At 45.9% G+C, this 21,856-nt stretch overlaps 1 protein-coding gene across 1 annotated transcript in view; it reads right to left on the bottom strand.

Moving 5' to 3' along the window:
• The window catches only part of LOC138257541 (LYR motif-containing protein 2-like), a 59,124-nt gene extending 40,163 nt beyond the window's left edge, over positions 1-18,961 (bottom strand). Inside the window, exon 1 of the mRNA XM_069205902.1 lies at positions 18,805-18,961. Within this exon, the coding sequence (XP_069062003.1) occupies positions 18,805-18,849 (45 nt within the window). The 5' untranslated portion in view covers positions 18,850-18,961. The remainder of the gene's footprint in view (positions 1-18,804) is intronic.
• Positions 18,962-21,856: the final 2,895 nt, after the last annotated feature.

The raw sequence follows: 21,856 nt of genomic DNA, 5'->3' as shown, positions 1-21,856 counted from the left end.
AAGTGTTCGATGAAATGTTGCATTTCATCCCAATGAGCTCTGTCGTATCTTGCCAAAAGTGCTTGTGAATTGGCAATACGCCATTGATTTGCTGCTTGTGCTGCAACCCTTTTTCCCGCAGCATCAAATTTGCGGCTCTCTTTGTCTGGAGGTGATGCGTCTCCTGAGGTATGAGAGTTGGCTCTCTTACGAGCTGCCCCGACAACTACGGAGTCTGGTGTTAGTTGTGTTGTAATATAGATTGGATCTGTTGGCGGTGGCTTGTACTTTTTCTCCACCCTTGGAGTTATGGCTCTGCCTTTAACTGGATCCTGAAATATTTGTTTTGAATGTCTTAGCATTCCTGGGAGCATGGGAAGGCTTTGGTACTGGCTATGGGTGGAGGATAGGGTGTTAAACAGAAAGTCATCCTCAATTGGTTCAGAATGTAAGGTGACGTTGTGAAATTCAGCTGCCCTTGCGACCACCTGTGTGTAGGATGTACTGTCCTCAGGTGGTGACGGTTTTGTAGGATAGGAGTCTGGGCTGTTGTCAGACACTGGAGCATCGTAAAGGTCCCATGCATCGGGATCATCCTGACTCATTGTAGTATGAGCTGGTGAGTGCATCAGTGGTGGAGTTGTTGCTGGTGATGCATGTATTGATGGTGGTGGAGACGGTGGTGGGGTTGTTTTCCTTGCCACTTTTGCCTGTGGTTGCTTGTCCTTTTGTTGAAAGGCAAGTTTCCTTTTTATTTTGATTGGGGGAAGAGTGGTTATCTTCCCTGTGTCCTCATGAATATGAAGCCTTCTTTGCGTGTAGTCAGGCTCTACAGCTTGAAGCTCCTCTCCAAATCTATGTAATTGGGAGGTTAATCCTTGTTCCTCTGTATAGGAACTAGTTTTCGGCTCCGAGGCTGGATGTTTCAGAACCGAAACCTTTTCGGAAGTCTTTTTAGGCTCCGAAGAAACCTTCTTTGTTTTCGGCGTGGTGTCTCGGTGCCGAAATTCTTCGGTGCCGCTGTCTCTGTGCCGAAGTTTCTCGGAGCCGCTGTCTCGGCTCTGAGGTTGCTGTGTGGCGGTATCTCGACCGGAGTCGGATGACTTCGACACCAGCATGCCCTTTTTCGGTGCCTTGGATCGGTCACCTAGTTTTCGGGTTAAGCCATGGCCTGTTGGCGGTGGCATCCCCTGGGCTTTTGTGGACTTCTCGTGAGTCTTGATTTTCGACGTCTTACTCACGGTTTGGGGTGTTTCTTCGGCGTCGAGTTCTTCAGAATCCGACTCGTGGACGGAGAAAGCTTCTTCTTCCTCCTCGAAACGTTCTTGACCTGTCGGCGTGGACGCCATTTGTAGTCTCCTGGCTCTTCGGTCCCTCAGCGTCTTCCTCGACCGAAACGCTCGACAGGCTTCACAAGTATCCTCCTTGTGCTCGGGGAACAAGCACAAGTTACAGACCAGATGCTGATCCGTATACGGATACTTGTTATGGCATTTTGGGCAGAAGCGGAATGGGGTCCGTTCCATCAGCCTTGAAGTTGCACGTGGCCGGGCCGACCAGGCCCCGACTGGGGATCGAAAAAAACCCTAAGGGCCACCGGAGCTCTTCAAAATTCGGTGTCGATTTGTTCTAACTAACCTGATACCGAATGCAAACAATACCGACGATTTTTTCCGAGATTCTAACTAACTTTCCGACCCGAAACACGGAGCGAAAAGGAACACGTCCGAACCCGATGGCGGAAAAAAAAAATCTAAGATGGAGTCGACGCCCATGCGCAATGGAATCGAAATGGGAGGAGTCCCTCGGTCTCGTGACTCGAAAAGACTTCTTCGAAGAAAAACAACTTGTAACACTCCGAGCCCAACACCAGATGGCGGACTGTGCACAGCATGTGTATCTGCAGCTACACATGCCATCAAACATATACATACATATATATATATATATGCAGTATTTTAATTTTGGTGCACATTGTTGATTTGAATAGCAGTAAAAATATTGGTCTAAATATAAAGCATGTTCATTTATTAGTTTATATTGAGAACATTTCTTGAAGAATGTCTTTGATGACTAGATGACATCTAGAGAATAAAGTAAACAAAAAGACTGTGTGTGTGTAAGAGAGTTATTGCTGTGTGTGAGTAAGGTGTGCGAGAAAGAGAGAGAATGCTGTATGAATGAGAGAGTTGAATAGAGACAGAGAAAAAGAAAGACGGAGAGTGTGTAAGTAAGAGAAAGTGAAATACTGTATGTGTGTAAACGAAAATAGTGGCTGTCCGTAGGAGCGTATATATGTGAGAGAGTGCATGTGTGTTATGAGTACCAATATAACAGCAAATAAACTTTGCATAAGATCGCTGCAAAATATTTAATCCCTAAAAGTGGGCCAACCGAAGTGAAATGTATATGCTCGCAATGTTATATTTAAACATGTCTCGAAATTTTCTACTAAATCTGTGCATACCTTACAGAAAACACAAAAAGCGCAATGTTAAATTTAGGCATTTTTGTCCAATGTTAAAACTAAAAATGAGCAAACACGATATAAAAGGCAACCTATACCCTGCTAGATTTATAAAGGTTTATAAAATTACTAAACGAAAATCAGGACAAAGTCTGGAGTGGTGTTAAATTGTAAAAAAACTAGGCAGTATTCCTCAAAGATCCCACTGGACTTCAGTGAAGATAGAATTAGCATAGTTGTGAGCACCACCATCAACATCCGCACCTGCGGTTTAGGTTCATGATAACATCTTTAAAGCTGTGCTAATTCTCTTCCTACTGAAGCTAGGCATATCTTCCAAAACACATCAACAAACTCCAGAACTCTGTCTGGCCACTGAAGACCCTTTTTTGTGGCTAAATTGCTTTACTTCCTTGGAAAAAAGTAGCTGGCATGTATTTAAATAAAATATGGCTCTGTATACTGAAAGGCTGAGTTGTAAATAAAAATATTTTAAGCTGTGCAAACGCTAAACAAAATACAAAGTTTTCAATAATGGGCTTTAAATTGATGTTAATAAATAATACATTTTAAACAGGCACAGCTAAACCGTAACTGGTGTTATTTTAAGCTGTGCGGAACTAAAGTAAAAGTTTACGGGAGCACTTGTGGTCCTTTAAAAATGTCAAGACATACGAAAATATTAAGCAGGCATAACTAAGCCTCTACTGGCAGTGTTTAAAATTGTGGCAGTGTAAAATTAAAACTCTGCGGACACTGTTGAATTTTGTCAATTAACAGCACGAAAACTCTGCATAATATGGCAGCAAGTTAATTAATAACTGATACTATGGAAACACAAGATGAAAGGCAAAGCGCGCGCTGCGGTATTAATCTGACATGGTCAAAACTTAGAATAAAATCTATGTGAATGTCTCTGTGAGTGATGTGTGTGAGACAGCATGTGTGTGTAAGAGAGCGCGTGTGTATTACAAAAAGGATGTATGCATGTGAGTGAGAGCTTGTATAAGTAATAGAGCGTATGTGTGTGTGAAAGAAAGAGGATATAGTGAGAGAGAGACAGTGTGTATGTGTGTGACAGAGGGAAAGAGAGAGACAGAAAGAGAGTGCTGTGTGAATGAGAAAGTGAGAAATAAACAAAAAACAGAAAAATAATTTATGTTTGAGAGAGAGATAGAAAGCAATGGCGTGAGAGAGAGGATGTGTGTATGTCCGTGAGAGGGGGTTTATGTGAGAGAGCGTATGTGTGTTATAAGATCTAATGTAACGGCAAAGAATGTTTGACTAATATAGCTGCAAGCTAATTATTATTCCAAACTGTGCAAATGCGATAAAAACAAATGCACACACTACTGTATCTAATCACGTTTTAAAAATTACGACCCAAAGTAACAATGCAAACACCAGATGAAAGTTAATGCGCACAGTGCTATATTTAAGTACGTTTAAAGATTACTAAACGAAAAAACAGAAAACACGATTTGAAAACCAAAGCGCGCACTGTAATGTCGACCTGACATGGTGTAAATTTATAATAAAATGTATCTGAAGGTTTTTGTGAGTGATGTTTGTGAGACATAGTATGTGTGTGTAAAAGAGAGTACGTGTGTATGTGAGAAAGGATGTGCGTATGTGTGTGAAAGTTTGTATGTGTGTGTATCTGTTAAAGAAAAAGGGAAGATAAGATGAAAAAGAGACGGTGGTTGTGCGAGAGAAATAGTGCTGTGTGTAAGGGAGTGTGTGCTAGAGAGAAAGAGACAGAGTGCTGTGTGTAAGGGAGTGTGTGCTAGAGAGAAAGAGACAGAGTGCTGTGTGTAAGGGAGTGTGTGCTATAGAGAAAGAAAGAGAGTGCTGTGTGAATAAAACAGATGGAAAGAGAGAGATAGAAAGAAAGAGAGTGTATGTGCTATAGAGAGTGAGAGAAAAACATATGTGTTGGAAAGAGGATGTGTGTATGTTTGTGAGAGCCTGTATGTTTGAAAGAGTGTGTGTGTGGAACGGCAACTTAGCATGATATCGCTGCAAGATATTTAATCCCTAAAACTGGGCCAACCGAAGTGAAATGCATATGCACGCAATGTTATATTTAAACATGTTTCGAAATTTACTAACTAAATCTGTGCATACCTTACAGAAAACACACATAGCGCACTGTTAAATGTAGGCATTATTTCCAATGTTAAAACTAAAGATGTGCAAACACGATATAAAAGGCAACCTATACCCTGCTAGATTTACAAACGTTTATAAAATTACTAAACAAAAATGAGGACAAAGTCTGGAGAGGTGTGAAATTGTTAAAAACTAGGCTGTATTCATCAAAGATCCCGGTCGTCTTCAGTGAAGATAGAATTAGCATAGTTGTGAGCACCACCATCAACATCCGCACCTGCGGTTTAGGTTCATGATAACATCTTTAAAGCTGTGCTAATTCTCCAACACATCCACAAACTACTGAACCCTGTCTGGCCACTTGCAGGCTCTTTCTTTCTGCCTAAATTACTTTTGTTCCTTGGAAAAAACTAGCCGCACATACCTTTAAGGATCAAAAGTAACCTTCAAAGGCTTCAGACTATTGTGATGCACGTCAATAAACTTGTTTTTACACGTTGTTTGGTAATAATAAAAGATTATAAAAAACTGTGCAATACTGGTGCCTAAAAAATAACTGAACCACCAGGCAGTAATTCATTAAAAATGTGCCTCTGCATAATAGAAGGCTGAGTTGTAAATAGGAGTATTTTAAGCTGTGCAAACGCTAAACAAAATACAAAGTTGTCACTGATAGGCTTTAAATAAATGCTAATAAATAATAACATTTAAACAGGCACAGCTGAACCGTAACATGTGTTATTTTAAGCTGTGCGGAAGTAACATAAAAGTTTACGATACCACTTGTCGTCTTCTAAAAATGCCAATACATACCTAAATATTAGGCAAGCACAACTAAGCCTGTACTGCCAGTGTTTGAAATAGGGTCAGTGACCGTGCTGACACTGTGAAGATTTGTCAATTTACAGCACATAAACTCTGCATGACATGGAAGCAAGGCAATTAATAACAGAAACTGTGCAAACACGAGATCAAAGGGAAAGCGCGCGCTGCGGTATTAACCTGACATGGTGAAAACTTCGAATAAACTATATAGGAATGTCTCTGTGAGTGATGTGTGTGAGGCAGAGCATGTGTGTGTAAAAGAGAGCGCTTCTGTGTGGGAGAAAGATGTGTGTATGTGCGTGAGAGCGTGTTTGTGTAAGAAAGCATGTATTGCAAAATAATTAATAATAACCGAAACTGTTCAAACATTAACAATAAAACAACGCGCGCACTGTTATTTTTAAACACGTTTTAAAATGTACTAACCAAAGCTGTGCAAACACAAGTTAAAGGCAACGTGCAACCAGCGCTTAACAGACTGATCGCTACAGTGCGACTACAGATACTAAAAAAAAAAAAAGTTCCACAAACATCTAAAAAAGGAAACCTGTGTAAGAAGATTGTACTTGGTCGCTGCGCTTTGGGAGGGATAAACACGAAGGGAGGAATGACAAATGCATGCCAGAAACCAATAGCAAACAAAGAATATAATGACAACAAGCACACAGCCAATAACAAGCCAGTAGGTGGGCATAGAGCCCACAGAGCAATTACAACAGTCCGAGAGACAGCGCATGCGCGCTGCCTAGGCTCGACCTAAAAAGCTTGAAAGAGCAGCACCAATTACAGAACGCAGGGTAGTGAAGCATTGTGGGACTTGTAGTTTTGTCACTCCCAGCTCATGCTTTGAATGATCTGGTATCGACAACATGTCTTCTTGGATGCAGTTGCTGGGGCAACTGCTGGCGGGCTGGACGCAGAATCTGGGGGAGCATCATTGCTGAAGACGCGCTGGTGCTGGAGGAGTAATCCAGAGACAGAGGAAGAGCTCTGCTTGAGGGTAAGTCGCAGCTCTGTCGCCTGCATGGGGGGCTCTATCGTGCCTTGGGCGGGGGAGGGGTGGGATGTTTCCAAGGCTCAACAAACGTGCCAGGAACCGATAACGTGCTGTTTTATGTCCATGTATGTGTTGATGTGTGTCAGTGCCTCGTGTGGGTACTGATTGTGTGGTGTATGAGTGTATGCATATTTCTACACTGATGAATCAGACTGGCACCTCAGTGACAGGGCACAGTGCCAGGACCGCCCGTGGCTGGCATTGTCCCTCCCGGGCACTCTCACGCTGTGGCTGCTGGAGTTAAACAAAGGACACAGGGTGCTGCCCACAGAGGAGAGCCCTGCGTGTGGGTGGCTCGAGCCTGCCAAGTGCCCAACATCAGACAGCTTTGCAAAGGAGGTGTGGCACGGAGTTCATGTTCTCACCCTTGCCAGCAGGATGTTGGAACACAAAGGCTTCTTTTCTCTGCAGAATAAAAAACTTGAGAACTGTGAACCCTGCACTGCAATTCAAAATACACGGTCATTGAGAGTAAATGTTTACCACTTCTCACAACCCACACTCGCTGGGGAGCAGACATTCATCAGGGATGTCTGACCACTGGTGGGCGGAGATTGACAGGTGAAGGATGTCACGCTGGTGGTTCCAAAGTACCACTGGCATCTGTTGAGACAAAGCGTGCGCCAGTGGTCGGCCTTTGGCTCCCTTCTGCATGCGCGGCTTGGCTAAGGGAGGGTTGCTTCGACTAGAAGACCTTTGTTTTCACAGACCCGAATTCAATAATCCTAAAACACTATATTTGAGCAGGCAAAGGAGATTGTAACAGCAGTAGGATCAGAAGTTATTCCCACTGATGTGCAGGCACACAGCAAAACGGTTTCTTTCTTATTAAGTGTGCTGTGTTAGGAGGGAGGAACTCTGCAAAATCTCGCGAAGATTTATGTAACTCTGCGGAACTCTGTGGACTAAAACTCAGGGAGTTCCGCCCACCCCTGCTCTAAATGCTTTCAGAAGCTTTTATGCCTCTTTATGCAGGGGTTTGGATTCTACTTCTAAAGACAAGTGCTCATCCTTCTTAAAAGATAACACGCCGCCTAACACGGTTTCCTTATCTGACAGAGAAACTCTCAATAGACCCATTACACGAGAGGAGATTTACACGGCAACTAGACCCATCCTGACTGGTAAGGCCCCTGGTCCAGAGGGTTTACCTACTGTCTTCTACAGAACTATGCTCAACACACTTTTATAGCCACCTGCAGCTGCTCTGAGCTATTTTGCAAAAAATGGTAAAGCCTCTGGTTCGGCCAAAGAGTCTACCACAGCAGTGATCCAGAAAAAAGGCATGGATCCCGCAGAGCCAAAGCATTTGCGCCTAATTTATTTTATTAAAATAAAAGCTACAAATGGCAAAAATCCCAGCAGACCCGATTACAGCTAGACTGGTTCATAAATCCCAAGCAGGCTTTCTAAGAGGCAGACCTGCCATGTTACTGAAAAGGCCCAGTCCATCACCACACCCACGACTGCTATCGCCCTGGATGCCGAGAAGGCCTTTGATAAGGTATCTTGGCACTATATAGAAGCGGTTCTTCAATAACACAATCTTGATTCCCTTTTCATTAACATGATTATAGCACTGCATGACGCCCCGCTAGCCAGAGTTAGGATCAATGGCTCCCTCTTGGATCCCTTCCCGCTCCACCAGGAAACCCGCTAGGGTTGTCCACTTTCATCTTTACTGTTCCTGTTGGCCAATGATCCTTTATTGGACTTGTCAACAATTCTGCAGACATAAAAAGGTATTGACTTTAGCTCAGCCACCCTAAAATCTACTGCCTATGCCGAAAACATACCGATTTTCTCAGAAAACACTGAGGCTGTAATCCCTGCAATTTTAAATATCATACAGTCTTTTTCTAAAATCGCCAGTTACAGTTTAAACAGAGACAAAACGGAAGTCCTTTTGCTAAATGACGAATGTCTGCCAGGGGGCTCTGGCCTTCGCTAGCAACCTAAGTTTCTCAAGTATCTTGCAGTGTGGTTCTCAAACAATCTCGTATCCTCTGTCAGATATCATGAAAATAAAACTATAGGCAAAATCGAAGACCTGGTGGGCTTCATTGTGAGCATGCTCTCAATTTGTCTTTCAGATCATTTCTACTCTTCCTCATTACATAAAAATATTTCTACGGTTTTGTAGAACAAAGACACCACAATCTCTCTTAAGAAACTTAGAGGCTGATTTTAGAACCTCAGCGGACGGGTTACTCCATCACAAACGTGCCGGATGGCCCATCCTCCGTATTACGATCTTCATTTGCTATAATTTTGTAATTGTGTTTATATAGAGCTTACTACTCCCGACAAGGCGTCAAAGCACTTTTCAGCGAGTAGCACGCTACTCTGGAACCTAAATGTATTAGTGCTGGATTAGTATAGGGAAATGTGAGTATAGTATTAGTGTAGGGAGGTATGAGTTAGGTTGAGTGGAGGACATGTGAGTTTTTTAGGAGGATTGAATAGAATAACGGAGGGATAGAAGAGGGAAGAATCCAGATGTGTACGTTGGTAGATCATAGTAGTAAGATGAGGTTTGGGATGAGTAAAGGAGAGATGGAGGAGGGGAGAGTCTGTAGAAAGGGATTAGGGAGATCATAGTAGTAAGATGAGGTTTGGGATGAGTCAAAGGAGAGATACCTGAGGGAGAATTTAGTAGGGTTGTTTGGGAGCTCATAGTAGTAAACTGAGGTTAGGGTGAGCCAGGAGGAGTAGAGGAGGGGAGAGTCTAGGAAGGGTGACTTTGGAGATGATGGTGGTAGAATGGGTTTGGGATGAGTCAGAGAGTGGAGATGGTGCACAGATTGATAGAGGTCCAGGGTGATGGTGAGACAGAATCAATATGTCACACTTATTAGGTCCTTTTCACCGGAGTTCTGGTCTGCAGGTTTCAGCTGGACCCCAACCTTTGATGTGGTACGCTAACTAAGACACGGACCCGCTGCTGATGCTACGGAACTACTGCCGGCAACTATGACAAAAAAAGCACAATATAGACAATGAAGGAAGGCTGCACGAGACCACGAGGCAGGCGAGAGGCAATGGGTTCGTAACGCAGCAGACGGGACATTTGTGATGGAGTAACCCCCCCGCCAAGCTCTAAATGAGACCCTCAGATCACACTACTCTGAAGGGGGATGTAAACTCCCTAATCACATAAATTACCAAACCGCATTCCTAGGCTCCCAAGGAGCACAAGGGTTTCTGGACTGCTCTACTTCTCAACCGTACTGGTGTCCCACAGAAAGCATCCTGCCTCCCCCTACAAATAACAGATTATATCCATGTCCTATTTAATGCAGCTAACTCAAACCACCTCTTAAAGGACACCAACAGGGCCATTCTCCAAGCGGATGAAAAAATTGTAAAAAGTATTGTTAAAAAAATGATTTAACGTATTTTCAAAATCTACCGTTTTATCACTATTGAACAGCAAAAGGACCTCAGCCAATCTACCTCCAGTGCTTGGGGATGAGTGGTAAATAAATGGTATTTCACTAGTTAGAGATCTGTACTCTGAGCCTAAACCCCTTTTATTTGCTGAAATACAAACCCCAAAAAGCTATCTGAGGCTTTTATACCTTCTTAAAGATAAAGACAGAGATTAGTAAAATTGGCCCACTTCATGCTCCGGGCGTGAGCCCCCTTCTTCAGAAATAAGTGGCTGCCGGGCGTACCGCTTCTAAAATATAGGAAATTTCCCCATAAATAAATGCGGTCCTCCCATACCATCCAAGTGGGAAAAACACTTAAAAATCCTGCGTAGATCACCCCCAGATGAGTGGATTTGGACCAATATGTGATCCAAAATTCTGCCATACAAATTTCTACCCTCCTTGGCACAAAAAAATGTCTCTTGGTGCATCTCTCTCGCTGGAGTCTAGCTTAACCTAACTGAATCAAACACATGCTGGAATTGCAAAGAATCAGGGGATCTGGAGCACATGTTTTACAACTATAAGCTATCGAGGAATTTTTTGGATTCCGGTGACGGATCACCACTCAAGTATTTTAAGCAACAAATTTCCCTCTATTTCCCCACGGTGATCCTCGGTTCACGAGCTTCTTTATGGACCCTTCCCTGAATCTCCCAGAATATGCTCACTTAGACGTACCTTTGACCATTGCGGGTAAACAAATTCTTTTAGTTTAGAAATCGCTTATCCACATTCCGTTCCATTTATGGTGGCCTTGGGTGGCATACATCCGCAGTATTCACGCCTCTCACAACCCACATAATTCTGGTACTGTCATGACCCCCAACATATAGTATCCACTGGACACATCTGCTGGAGAAACAAGTACCCTTGAACCACCCTACAGCACAAATATTTTCTCTCACCTATACCAGGGCTCCCGACCAGGGATCCGGAGACCCCTAGGGGCAGGTGAAGCCTCCTCAGGTGGTCCGCAGGTGCTTAGGAAATTCTATAATATTAACAGACTAATAAAGTGTACATAGTAAAGTGATTAAACCTACAGTTTAAAATTTTAATATGTACTGTAAATGTCGAGAAATTTGAATTGGAGGCTAGAAATTAAATTAGTATCCTCAGATTAATTCATGTGAGCACTGCAGGGGCATCAAACATAAAATAGTGCGGACACTGTGTGGCTTCAATTGAATTTGAAAAAAAGCTCCACCCTTCCTATTAAAATGATGATTATTATTATTTTTTCAAATTAAATAAAATATGTTGTCATTTGTGTATGTGTTAGATGATTGCTTGTTTCTGTATTTTTTGTGTATTGGTTTGCATTTCTAATCATCGACAATGTTTAGGCCGGAGTCCCTGACTTCCAGTAATGAATCAGTAGGGGGGATCCCTAGATTCCAATGATGATTCAGTGGGGGTCCTCGGATTACAGTAATGATAAAGTGGGGGTCCACAGAAGTCAAAAGGTTGGGAACCATGGACCTAGACTACTCGTACGTCGGCGATTTACCCTCTTCCTTGCACTTCTCCCGCCTCTTGCTATCTTGTGTCTCCCGTTCTTGGTCCAGTTTGCTTTAGGAGCGTAACCAGGTGTTTACGGGAGTCGGCTTCCCGTCTTCCTCGTCTTTCAGTAAGCTGCTGGCGGAAGATATATTACTGTCATTTACGTCTCATTGCATACTATTAGTCCAACTAATCATAGCCTTTCAGTCGTTTGCGTCCATGTAGTACTATTCTAACAATATTATTAGCTTTGGGTCACAATATCCCCACTCAGTGTATTTACTGTGGTTTATTTCTTCTGTTCATACAAAATCTCTCTAAGAAGTTTTGAAATAAAAGAACAGAACACATGTTCACCCAATCCTTGCCATCTCTGCAGTGTGCACAGAGCAATGGCCATGTCTGAAAGTTTCAACTGTGATCTTGTGTGTGTGAAAGGAACAAACAGTGACAAGGAGGGAGGCATAGAAGAGGCAGTGCTTAGAGGCGAGTGGGCGCGTTGAGTGAGAGGGTTGGTGAAGTGAAGAAGACGTGAGGAGGGACATACAGAGGAGAGTGAAAAGACAGTTCTGAAGGGGAGGGAGCTGAGGTGTGAGTTATGCCGATGGAGGACTTAGAAAGATGTGAAGAGAACAAGCATTTGCAATGCAATGGTCTCACATTTGCTTGAGTTAGAGCTATTTGCATTGTAAATTCATAACTGGACTTTTCTTGCCACATAAATTGGTCAACCCTGCCTCATAATTCCAGTGGCCCCTCATATAACTAAAGCACTTCCATTTACCTTCTTCCTCTATGTGCAGCCAAAAATGAAAATGTTGCCATTTATCATCCTAACTAAAATCTGCCTTGCTAATTCCAATAGAATACCATTTTCATCACCCCACCATCAGAATTACTATCTGGCTAACACAATTCCTAAAACAAGACAGCCACTGAGGAGTAACAAGAGAAATAACCTAGAGGGGTCACCCAGACATATCAAGAGTGTCCAAACAGCCAGAGTGTAATAAGGATGTTAAGTTGGCCTGAATCATGGTCATAATTTCAATAAGGAGAGATTAATAAAGCACACAATTATCATAAAACCAATAAGAACCTTTAGCAGAAATACACGGTTGGCATTACACTGTAAAGCTCAGAACAACCCCTACAGAACACCACAATAAAAATAGCATTTGTTAGAAACATGGTCATGTTACCATATAGTTAGCACCTAAAAGGAAGAACCACATGAAAAGATAATGATTGAAAGTCTTACAGTGTAACCATATATTTAGCCCCTAGAGGGCGTAGTGCATTACACATTTTAAGGACTAGCAGGCCTACAGCAATGATATTACAAACAAGACCCCTAAAACACAAACTACTTTCAGCTGTAAAACAAAAGTTCCAGCCACGAGAGAGGTTAAAAAGACACTGAATGGAGTGAGGGATTATTACTTTGGGGTCCCCACTAACCTAGTGTGTGGACCCAGAGATAATTTAGGCAGATAGCAGGTTGTGTGAACGTGTTGAAGTTGGTCCCATTGTCCTAGGACCACCACAGTCTGTTATGAGCAAAAATGTTTTGTAAAAGAATGCCCTGAAAAGCATTATGGGACGACCGAGTGCAGCAAATATTGTGATGTGTTGACTTTAATGCTCAGATCAGCCCCTAGAGGACACAACAATAAAAATATAATTTGTAAGAAACATGGTCAGGTAACCATATAGTTAGCCCCTATAGGGCATAGCCACACGGTAACAAAATAGCACAAAGTAATGTGGTGCAACCATATATTTAGCCCCAAACGAATGTACTGCCTTATACATTTTCAGGCCTACTGCAATACTAAGGCCCTCAGAATACAATGTGCTCCAAGCTGTAAAAACAGAAGTTCCAGCCATAAGGGACCTTAGATAGTGACTGAATGGTGGGAGAGGTTATTATTTTGGAGTCCCCATGAACCTAGTTTGGAGATCCAGAGATGACCTAAACAGAAAGAGTGCGTCATGCTGAAGGATTTGGTGTTTGTTCCATTGTCCTACGACCATCACAGACTGAGTTATGGGCGAAAATGTTTTGAAAAAGAATGCTTGCAAAGCATTATGGGGGTCTTTTCCCTGAGTGCCATGAATATTGAAGTAGTGGCTTTCCCACTGTGACGGGAGAGACGTGTTGTGGATTTCAGTGTTTTTTAGTAAAGTGCTATAAGTGTTTTTGGGAAAGCTATGGAGCGTGAAGGGGAGAGCCAATAGAAATTCCTCTAATTAGGTAACAGTGTGAACAATGTGACCAGCGCTCCAATTCCGCCGATGGAGTTTGCGCTGTGAGGACCATGGCCGCCATAAAGCACGAAGAGGAGATACAAAAGAAAAAATAGTTCACCCATGCTTACGTTTATCGCCAATCGTACAATTATCCATGTACCAGGGTCAGTCTGCAAGGGGTGAAAAACCGCCCCAAGGCAGAACAAACAAAGCATTTACCAATGACATCAAGGGATTTTTGAAAGGCAAGCCCATGAACCATTGAAAGTGATGGGCGTGAAGTGGGCATGGTTAAAACACAACAGTCTTTACAACAGGTGTAGGAGGCTGGCCTGGCTTGTAGTGGGTACCAGAGGTACTTACACCTTCTGCCAGGTCCAGTTATCCCTTATTAGCGTAGAAGAGGTGTTTCTAGCAGCTAAGGCTGATAGAAGGTAGCTATGGCAAAGCAGCTTAGGCTGAACTAGGAGACATGTAAAGCTCCTACTATACCACTGGTGTCATATGCAAAATATCATAGGAAAACACAATACACAGATATACTAAAAATAAAAGGTACTTTATTTTTATGACAATATGCCAAAAGTATCTCAGTGAGTACCCTCAGTATGAGGATGAGAAATATACACAAGGTATATGTACACAAACCAAAATTATGCAGTAAATAGCAAAAGGAAGTAATGCAAGCAGTGTAAAGTTACAGTAGATTGCAATAGGAGCACATAGGTATAGGGGCAACACAAACCATATACTCCAAAAGTGGAATGCAAACCACGAATGGACCCCAAACCTATGTGAGCTTGTAGAGGGTCTCTGGGACTGTAAGAAAACAGTGAGGGTTAGAAAAATAGCCCACCCCAAGACCCTGTAAGGTAGGTGTAAAGTGCACCTACAACCCCCAGAGAGCACAGAAGTCGTGATAGGGGGATTCTGCAAGGAAAACCAACACCAGCAATGCAACAACAGTGGATTTCCGGACCTGAGTACCTGTAAGAGAAGGGGACCAAGTCCAAGAGTCGCGACAGTGTCGAGAGTGGGCAGGAGCCCAGGACATGCCAGTTGAGGGTGCAAGGAAGCTGCCACCAGATGGAAGAAGCTTGGTGTTTTGCAAGAACGAAGAGGACTAGGAACTTCCCCTTTGGAGGATGGATGTCCCACGCCGTGAAGAAGCTTGCAGAGGTGTTCCCACGCAAAAAGACCGCAAACAAGCCTTGCTAGCTGCAAGGGTCGCTGTTAGGGTTTTTGGATGCTGCTGTGGCCCAGGTGGGACCAGGATTTCGCCACTTGGATGAGGAGACATAGACAGAGGGGGCACCCAGCAAGTCAGGGAGCCCTCACAGAAGCAGGCAGCACCCGCAGAAGTACCTGAACAGGCACTTGGAAGAAGAGTGAACCGGAGTCCACGCGAAGTCACAAAAGGGAGTCCCACGACGCCGGAGGACAACTCAGAAGGTTGTGCACTGCAGGTTAGAGTGTCGGGACCCAGGCTTGGCTGTGCACGAAGGAAATCCTGGAAGAGTGCACAGGAGCCGGAGCAGCTGCAAATCACGCGGTACCCAGTAATGCAGTCTAGCGTGGGGAGGCAAGGACTTACCTCCACCAAACTTGGACTGAAGAGTCACTGGACTGTGGGAGTTCCAGGGACCACGCTTGTCGTGCTGAGAGGGGACCCAGAGGACCGGTGATGCAGTCTTTTGTTGCCTGCGGTTGCAGGGGGAAGATTCCGTCGACCCACGGGAGAATTCTTCAGAGCTCCAGGTGCAAAAAGGAGGCAGGCTACCCCCAGAGCATGCACCACCTGGAAACAGTTGAGAAAGCCGGCAGGATGAAGCGATACAAGGTTGCTCGTAGTCGTCTGGCTTCTTTGTTGCGGTTTTGCAGGCGTCCTGAGCAGTCAGCGGTCGATCCTCTGGCAGAAGGTGAAGAGGGCGATGCAGAGGAACTTTGGTGAGCTCTTGCATTCGTTATCTGAAGAATCACCCAAAGCAGAGAACCTAAATAGCCAGAAAAGGAGGTTTGGCTACCTAGGAAGGAGGATTGGCTACTAAGAGAGGAAAGAGCCTATCAAAAGGAGTCTCTGGCGTCACCTGCTGGCACTGGCCACTCAGAGCAGTCCAGTGTGCCAGCAACACCTCTGAATCCAAGATGGCAGAGGTCTGGGGCACACTGGAGGAGCTCTGGGCACCTCCCCTGAGAGGTGCAGGTCAGGGGAGTGGTCACTCCCCTTTCCTTTGTCCAGTTTCGCGCCAGAGCAGGGCTGGGGGATCCCTGAACTGGTGTAGACTGGCTTATGCAGAGATGGGCAGCAACTGTGCCCATCAAAGCATTTCCAGAGGCTGGGGGAGGCTACTCTTCCCCAGCCTTCACACCTATTTCCAAAGGGAGAGGGTGTTACGCCCTCTCCTTTGTTCTGCCTGGACCCCAGGAGGGCAGAAACATGTCTGAGGGGTTGGCGGCAGCAGCAGCAGCTGCAGTGGAGACCCCGGAAAGGCAGTTTGGCAGTACCCGGGTTCTGTGCTAGCGACCCGGGGGATCATGGAATTGTCTCCCCAATGCCAGATGGCATTGGGGTGACAATTCCATGATCTTAGACATGTTACATGGTCATGTTCGGAGTTACCATTGTGACGCTATACATAGGTAGTGACATATGTATAGTGCACGCGTGTAATGGTGTCCCCGCACTCAAAAAGTCCAGGGAATTTGCCCTGAGTGATGTGGGGGCACCTTGGCTAGTGCCAGGGTTCCCTCACACTAAGTAACTTTGCACCCAACCTTCACCAGGTGAAGGTTAGACATATAGGTGACTTATAAGTTACTTATGTGCAGCGGTAAATGGCTGTGAAATAACGTGGACGTTATTTCACTCAGGCTGCACTGGCAGGCCTGTGTAAGAATTGTCAGATCTCCCAATGGGTGGCAAAAGAAATGCTGCAGCCCATGGGGATCTCCTGGAACCCCAATACCCTGAGTACCTCAGTACCATATACTGGGGAATTATATGGGTGTACCAGTATGCCAATGCGAATTGGGGAAATTGGTCACTAGCCTGTTAGTGACAAATTTGGAAAGCAGAGAGAGCATAACCACTGAGGTTCTGGTTAGCAGAGCCTCAGTGAGACAGTTAGGCATCACACAGGGAACACATACATATAAGCCACAAACTTATGAGCACTGGGGTCCTGGCTAGCAGGGTCCCAGTGACACATAACAAACATACTGAAAACATAGGGTTTTCACTTTGAGCACTGGGCCCTGGCTAGCAGGATCTAAGTGAGACAGTATAAACACCCTGACATATACTCACATACAGGCCAAAAGTGGGGGTAACAAGGCTAGAAAGAGGCTACTTTCTCACAACAGGTCAAACCGCTTGCGTGCTGGACCTAAGAGGGGCACAAGTGTCTGCCATAGAGTGCAGAGGAACAGTCCTGCCAAGTTTCCCTAGGTGCTTGTGTGATGTGCTGCTCCAGTCCAGTTGTTTAATTTAAATTCTGGGAATTGTAGGCCTGCTTATTTCATTGTAAAACAGAACTAAAAGTCCCAGAATTCAAAGGAAAAAACTGGTCTGTAGCAGCACATCATGCGTGGACTTGGGAAACTTGGCAGCTATTGAGGAATGCGGTGTGAAGCGAATTATGGGAGAAATTGAGACGCTCTGAAGGCCACTGCCCCTTCCACAGACCTCAGTAATGTTTAATTCTCTCATAGTTTCAGAATTAATATTATTTACAAAACATTATTACTCATTTATCTTATACAGCTAATAAACACTGACACAGAAACAGTCCTAGTTTGTTTTGAGTAGATGTCACTTATTGTGTTATATATCTGGATGTAATAACAAAGCACTGGCAGAGCAAACTATGGGAAGCACAGACCTTTAGTTTACATGTTTAAGCCACGCCCCTAATTCCATAATCCACACCCTCCTAGACCCCTCCCACCCAGTTCTTCATGCAGGTTTAAAGCCCTGGCCCTCTGCTTCCCAACTGTGTCCCCCCTCTGGCTGCATTCAGGGGAGCAGCCCTGCCAAGTTTCCAAGCTCCATGTGTGGTGTGTTGATTGTCCTGGTTGTGTTAGGTGTACACCAGTAGTTGTATTACATATCTGGATGCAATGTCATAAAGCACACAATGCCGATAGGGTGGCTCACTGTGGGAAGCACAGACCTTTAGTTTACATGTTTAAGCCACGCCCTTAATTACACAGGACGCGCCCCTTTTAAAGCCCCAGGGTTTCTTCCATGCACTTAGCGCCCTGGCTGTGGTCTCTGCTTCCTGACCGCCTGGTCCCTCTGGCTCCATCTAGGCAGCCGGTCCTGCCACTCTCCCTGGGGCAATGCGCGATGTGGGCTCCGGGCCAGCCTTTTCCTTTGAATTCTGGGATTTGTAGTATTTTTTTTTCCATCACCAGGACTACAAGTCCCAGATTTCACAGGAAAAAACGGGTATGGGGCCGCGCAGTTTAGGTGACTCTTATGTTCCTCGTGTGTTGTTCATATATTACAACATGCGCAGACATGTAACATTAACCTGTAGCAACAAGGAGGTCTGTTTACTGGATCCCGGGGCCCTTTGTTACTCCTGTGGGTGCCATCGTGACCTCTTCTAACTGGGAGCCCCCGGGCTGGCAGTCCCGGGGGGGGGGGGGGCTTCCGTGCCCGCACAGCCCCCGCCCCTGACAGACAGACGCAGTACCATGGGTGACTGATGTCCTTCGTGTGTTGTTCATATAGTACATCATGCACAGGCACTTAACATTAGGGCCTGTAGTAACACGGAGCCCTGTTTACTGGAGCCAGGGGGCCTTTGTTACTCCTGTTGGTGCCATCGTGACCCCTTCTAACTGGGAGCCCCGGGCCCTGCCAGTGCCCGGGGAGAGGTGGGGTGTCTTCCGTGCCCGCACAGCCCCCGCCCCTGACTGACAGACGCAGTACCAAAGGTGACTGATGTCTGTGTGTTGTTTATATATTACAACAGGCACTTAACATTAACCTGTAGTAACACGAAGCCCTGTTTACTGGAGCCTGGGGCCCTTTGTTACTCCTGGTGGTGCCACCGTGACCCCTACAAACTGGGAGCCCCGGGGCTGTCAGTGCCAGGGTGGCAGCTGCTACTTCTGTGGCTTCCGTGCCCCCCCCCCCCCCCCCCGCCAGACAGACAGAGTACCTGTTTGAGGGTGAGCGCTGCTGGGGGGAGCCTGGACGTCACCATGCTGCCTGGAGACCACCCCCTGCAGCCCCGACTCCTGGTTCAGAGCTTCCACCTTCCTCTGCTGTGAGCTGGAGGTGGGGCAGCAGCGCCCCCTGCGGGTGTAGCGCCTACTGCAGGGCTCAAAGTGAAAGTAGCGCTGCTCTGACGTCACTAACACGAGGCTGGACAGTGAGTCCTTTAAAGCAGTGCACAGTCGCTCCCCAACTTCTCAGATGGAAAGCCCCTCGACCCGAAGCGCTACCTCACGACGGCGCTTGCTGACCACAAACAATAACTTCACATCAAGGCGCTGTTGCACTGCTACCAGACTCTCACTCGGGGCCCTCCCCGTGACCTGGGGGTTAACTTTCTGATGATGCAAAACCATTGTTGCCTAATATCAGTGTTTTACATCACATTTTTACACCGACAGTTTGCTGTGTTTTCCCTTTAACTCTCTCTTTTTACTCTATAAGCTGCTCCGTGCCCCTTGATATAGCTGATTTAATAAAAACACATAACTGGCTTACCAGGTTGTAATTAACGCACAATGAATCTGAGACATGTAGGAGGCTGGCCAGGCTTACAGTGGGTACCTAGTGGTACTTACACCTTGTGCCAGGTCCAGTTATCCCTTATTAGTAGATTAGTAGTGTTCCAGCAGCTTAGGCTGATAGCGGTAGCTATAGCAGAGCAGCTTAGGCTGAACTAGGAGACAAGCAAAGCTCCTACTATACCACTTATATCATATAGCACTATGTCATAGGATAACACAATACTCAGAGTTACTAAAAATAAAGGTACTTTATTTTAGTGACAATATGCCAAAAGTATCTCAGAGGATATACTCCCTTAGGAGGTAAGTAATATACACAAATAATATGTACACAAACCAAAATCAGGTAAGTAACAGTAAGAAAAGTAGTGTAAACAATGTAGAATCACAATAGGATGCAATAGGTAGAAATAGGCCTAGGGGCAACACAAACCATATACTCCAAAAGTGGAATGCAAATCACAAATGGACCCCAGGCCTAGTGTAGTGTGTAGAGGGTCACTGGGAGTGTCAGAAAACACTAAGGGTGTCCAAGATACCCCACCCCAAGACCCTGAAAAGTAGGAGTAAAGTTACCCTACTACCTCAGAAAGACAGTAAAGTCGCCATAGGGGATTCTGCAAAGACAACAACTGACTGCAAAGCACTGAAGACGGATTCCTGGACCTGAGGACCTGTAGAGGAAAGGGACCAAGTCCAAAAGTCACAAAAGTGTCCGGGGGGGGGGGGGGGCCGGAGCCCACTAAAGCCCGGATGAAGGTGCAAAAGGGCTGCCTCTGGGTGGAGAAGCCGAAGATTCTGCAACAACGGAAGGTGCCAGGAACTTCTCCTTTGGTCAGAAGATGTCCCACAAAGCACTGGAGGATGCAGAGTTGTTTCTACGCAGAAAGACCACCAACAAGCCTTCCTAACTGCAAAAGTCGCAGTTGAGGATAAAGGATGCTTCCCCAGGAAGGACCAGGAGGTCGCCACTTGGAAGAGGAGACAGAGGGGGCGCCCAGCAACACGCAGAAGCAGGCAGCCCCAGCAGAAGCACTTGAACAGGCGTTCAAGAAGTCTGAGCACAACGGTCGACTCAGCAACACAAAAGAGGGTCCCACAAAGCCAGAGGTCAACTCAGCGAGTTGGGCAATGCAGGACGGAGTGCTGGGGACCTGGCCTGTGCTGTGCACGAAGGAATCCTTGCGAGAGTGCACAGAAGCCCTAGCAGCTGCACTTCACGCAGTACACAGGATTACTGTCTGGCGTGGGAAGGCAAGGACTTACCTCCACCAAATTCGGACAAAAGGACCACTGGACTGTGGGGGTCACTTGGATCCAGCTCCTGTATTTCAGGGACCACGCTCGTCAAGATGAGAGGGGACCCAGAGGACTGGTGGAGCAGAAGTTTGGTGCCTGCGGTAGCAGGGGGAAGACTCCGTCAACCCACGGGAGATTTCTTCGGGAATTCCAGTGCAGGGTGAAGGCAGACAGCCCTCAGAGCATGCACCACCAGGAAGCAGTCGAGAAAGCCGGCAGGATTAGGCGCTACAATGTTGCTGGTAGTCTTCTTGATACTTTGTTGCGATTTTGCAGGCGTCCTGAAGCAGTCAGCGGTCGATCCTTGGCAGAAGTCGAAGAGGGAGATGCAGAGGAACTCTGGTGAGCTCTTGCATTCGTTATCTGAAGAGAAACCCACAGGAGAGACCATAAATAGCCCTCAGAGGAGGATTGGAGAGGTAAGCACCTATCAGGAGGGGTCTCTGACATCACCTGCTGGCACTGGCCACTCAGAGGTGTCCATTGTGCCCTCACACCTCTGCATCCAAGATGGCAGAGGTCTGGGACACACTGGAGGAGCTCTGGCACCTCCTCCATGGAGGTGCTGGTCAGGGGAGTGGTCACTCCTCTTTCCTTTGTCCAGTTTTGCGCCAGAGCAGGGGCTTGGGGATCCCTGAACCGGTGTAGACTGGCTTATGCAGAGAGGGCACCATCTGTGCCCTTCAAAGCATTTCCAGTGGCCAGGAGACGCTACTCCTATCAGGCCCTTAACACCTATTTCCAAAGGGAGAGGGTGTAACACCCTCTCTCAGAGGAAATCCTTTGTTCTGCCTTCCTGGGACTGGGCTGCCCAGGCCCCAGGAGGGCAGAAACCTGTCTGTGGGTTGGCAGCAGCTGCAGCTGCCCGGAAAACCCCAGAGAGCTAGTTTGGCAGTACCCCGGGTCCATGCTGGAGCCCTGGGAATGCATGGGATTGGCACCCCAATACCAGAATGGTATTGGGGGGACAATTCCATGATCCTAGACATGTTACATGGCCATATTCGGAGTTACCATTGTGATGCTACAGATAGGTATTGACCTATAGGTAGTTCACGCGTGTAATAGTGTCCCCGCACTCACAAAGTTCTGGGAAATTGCCCTGAACAATGTGGGGGCACCTTGGCTGGTGCCAGGGTCCCCTCACACTTAGTAACCTTGCACCTAACCCTC

Source organism: Pleurodeles waltl, chromosome 1_1, assembly GCF_031143425.1.
Source record: "Pleurodeles waltl isolate 20211129_DDA chromosome 1_1, aPleWal1.hap1.20221129, whole genome shotgun sequence".
NCBI lineage: Eukaryota > Metazoa > Chordata > Amphibia > Caudata > Salamandridae > Pleurodeles > Pleurodeles waltl.
Note: the sequence above shows the minus strand (reverse complement) of the source record. Positions and strands in the feature narration are given on the sequence as shown.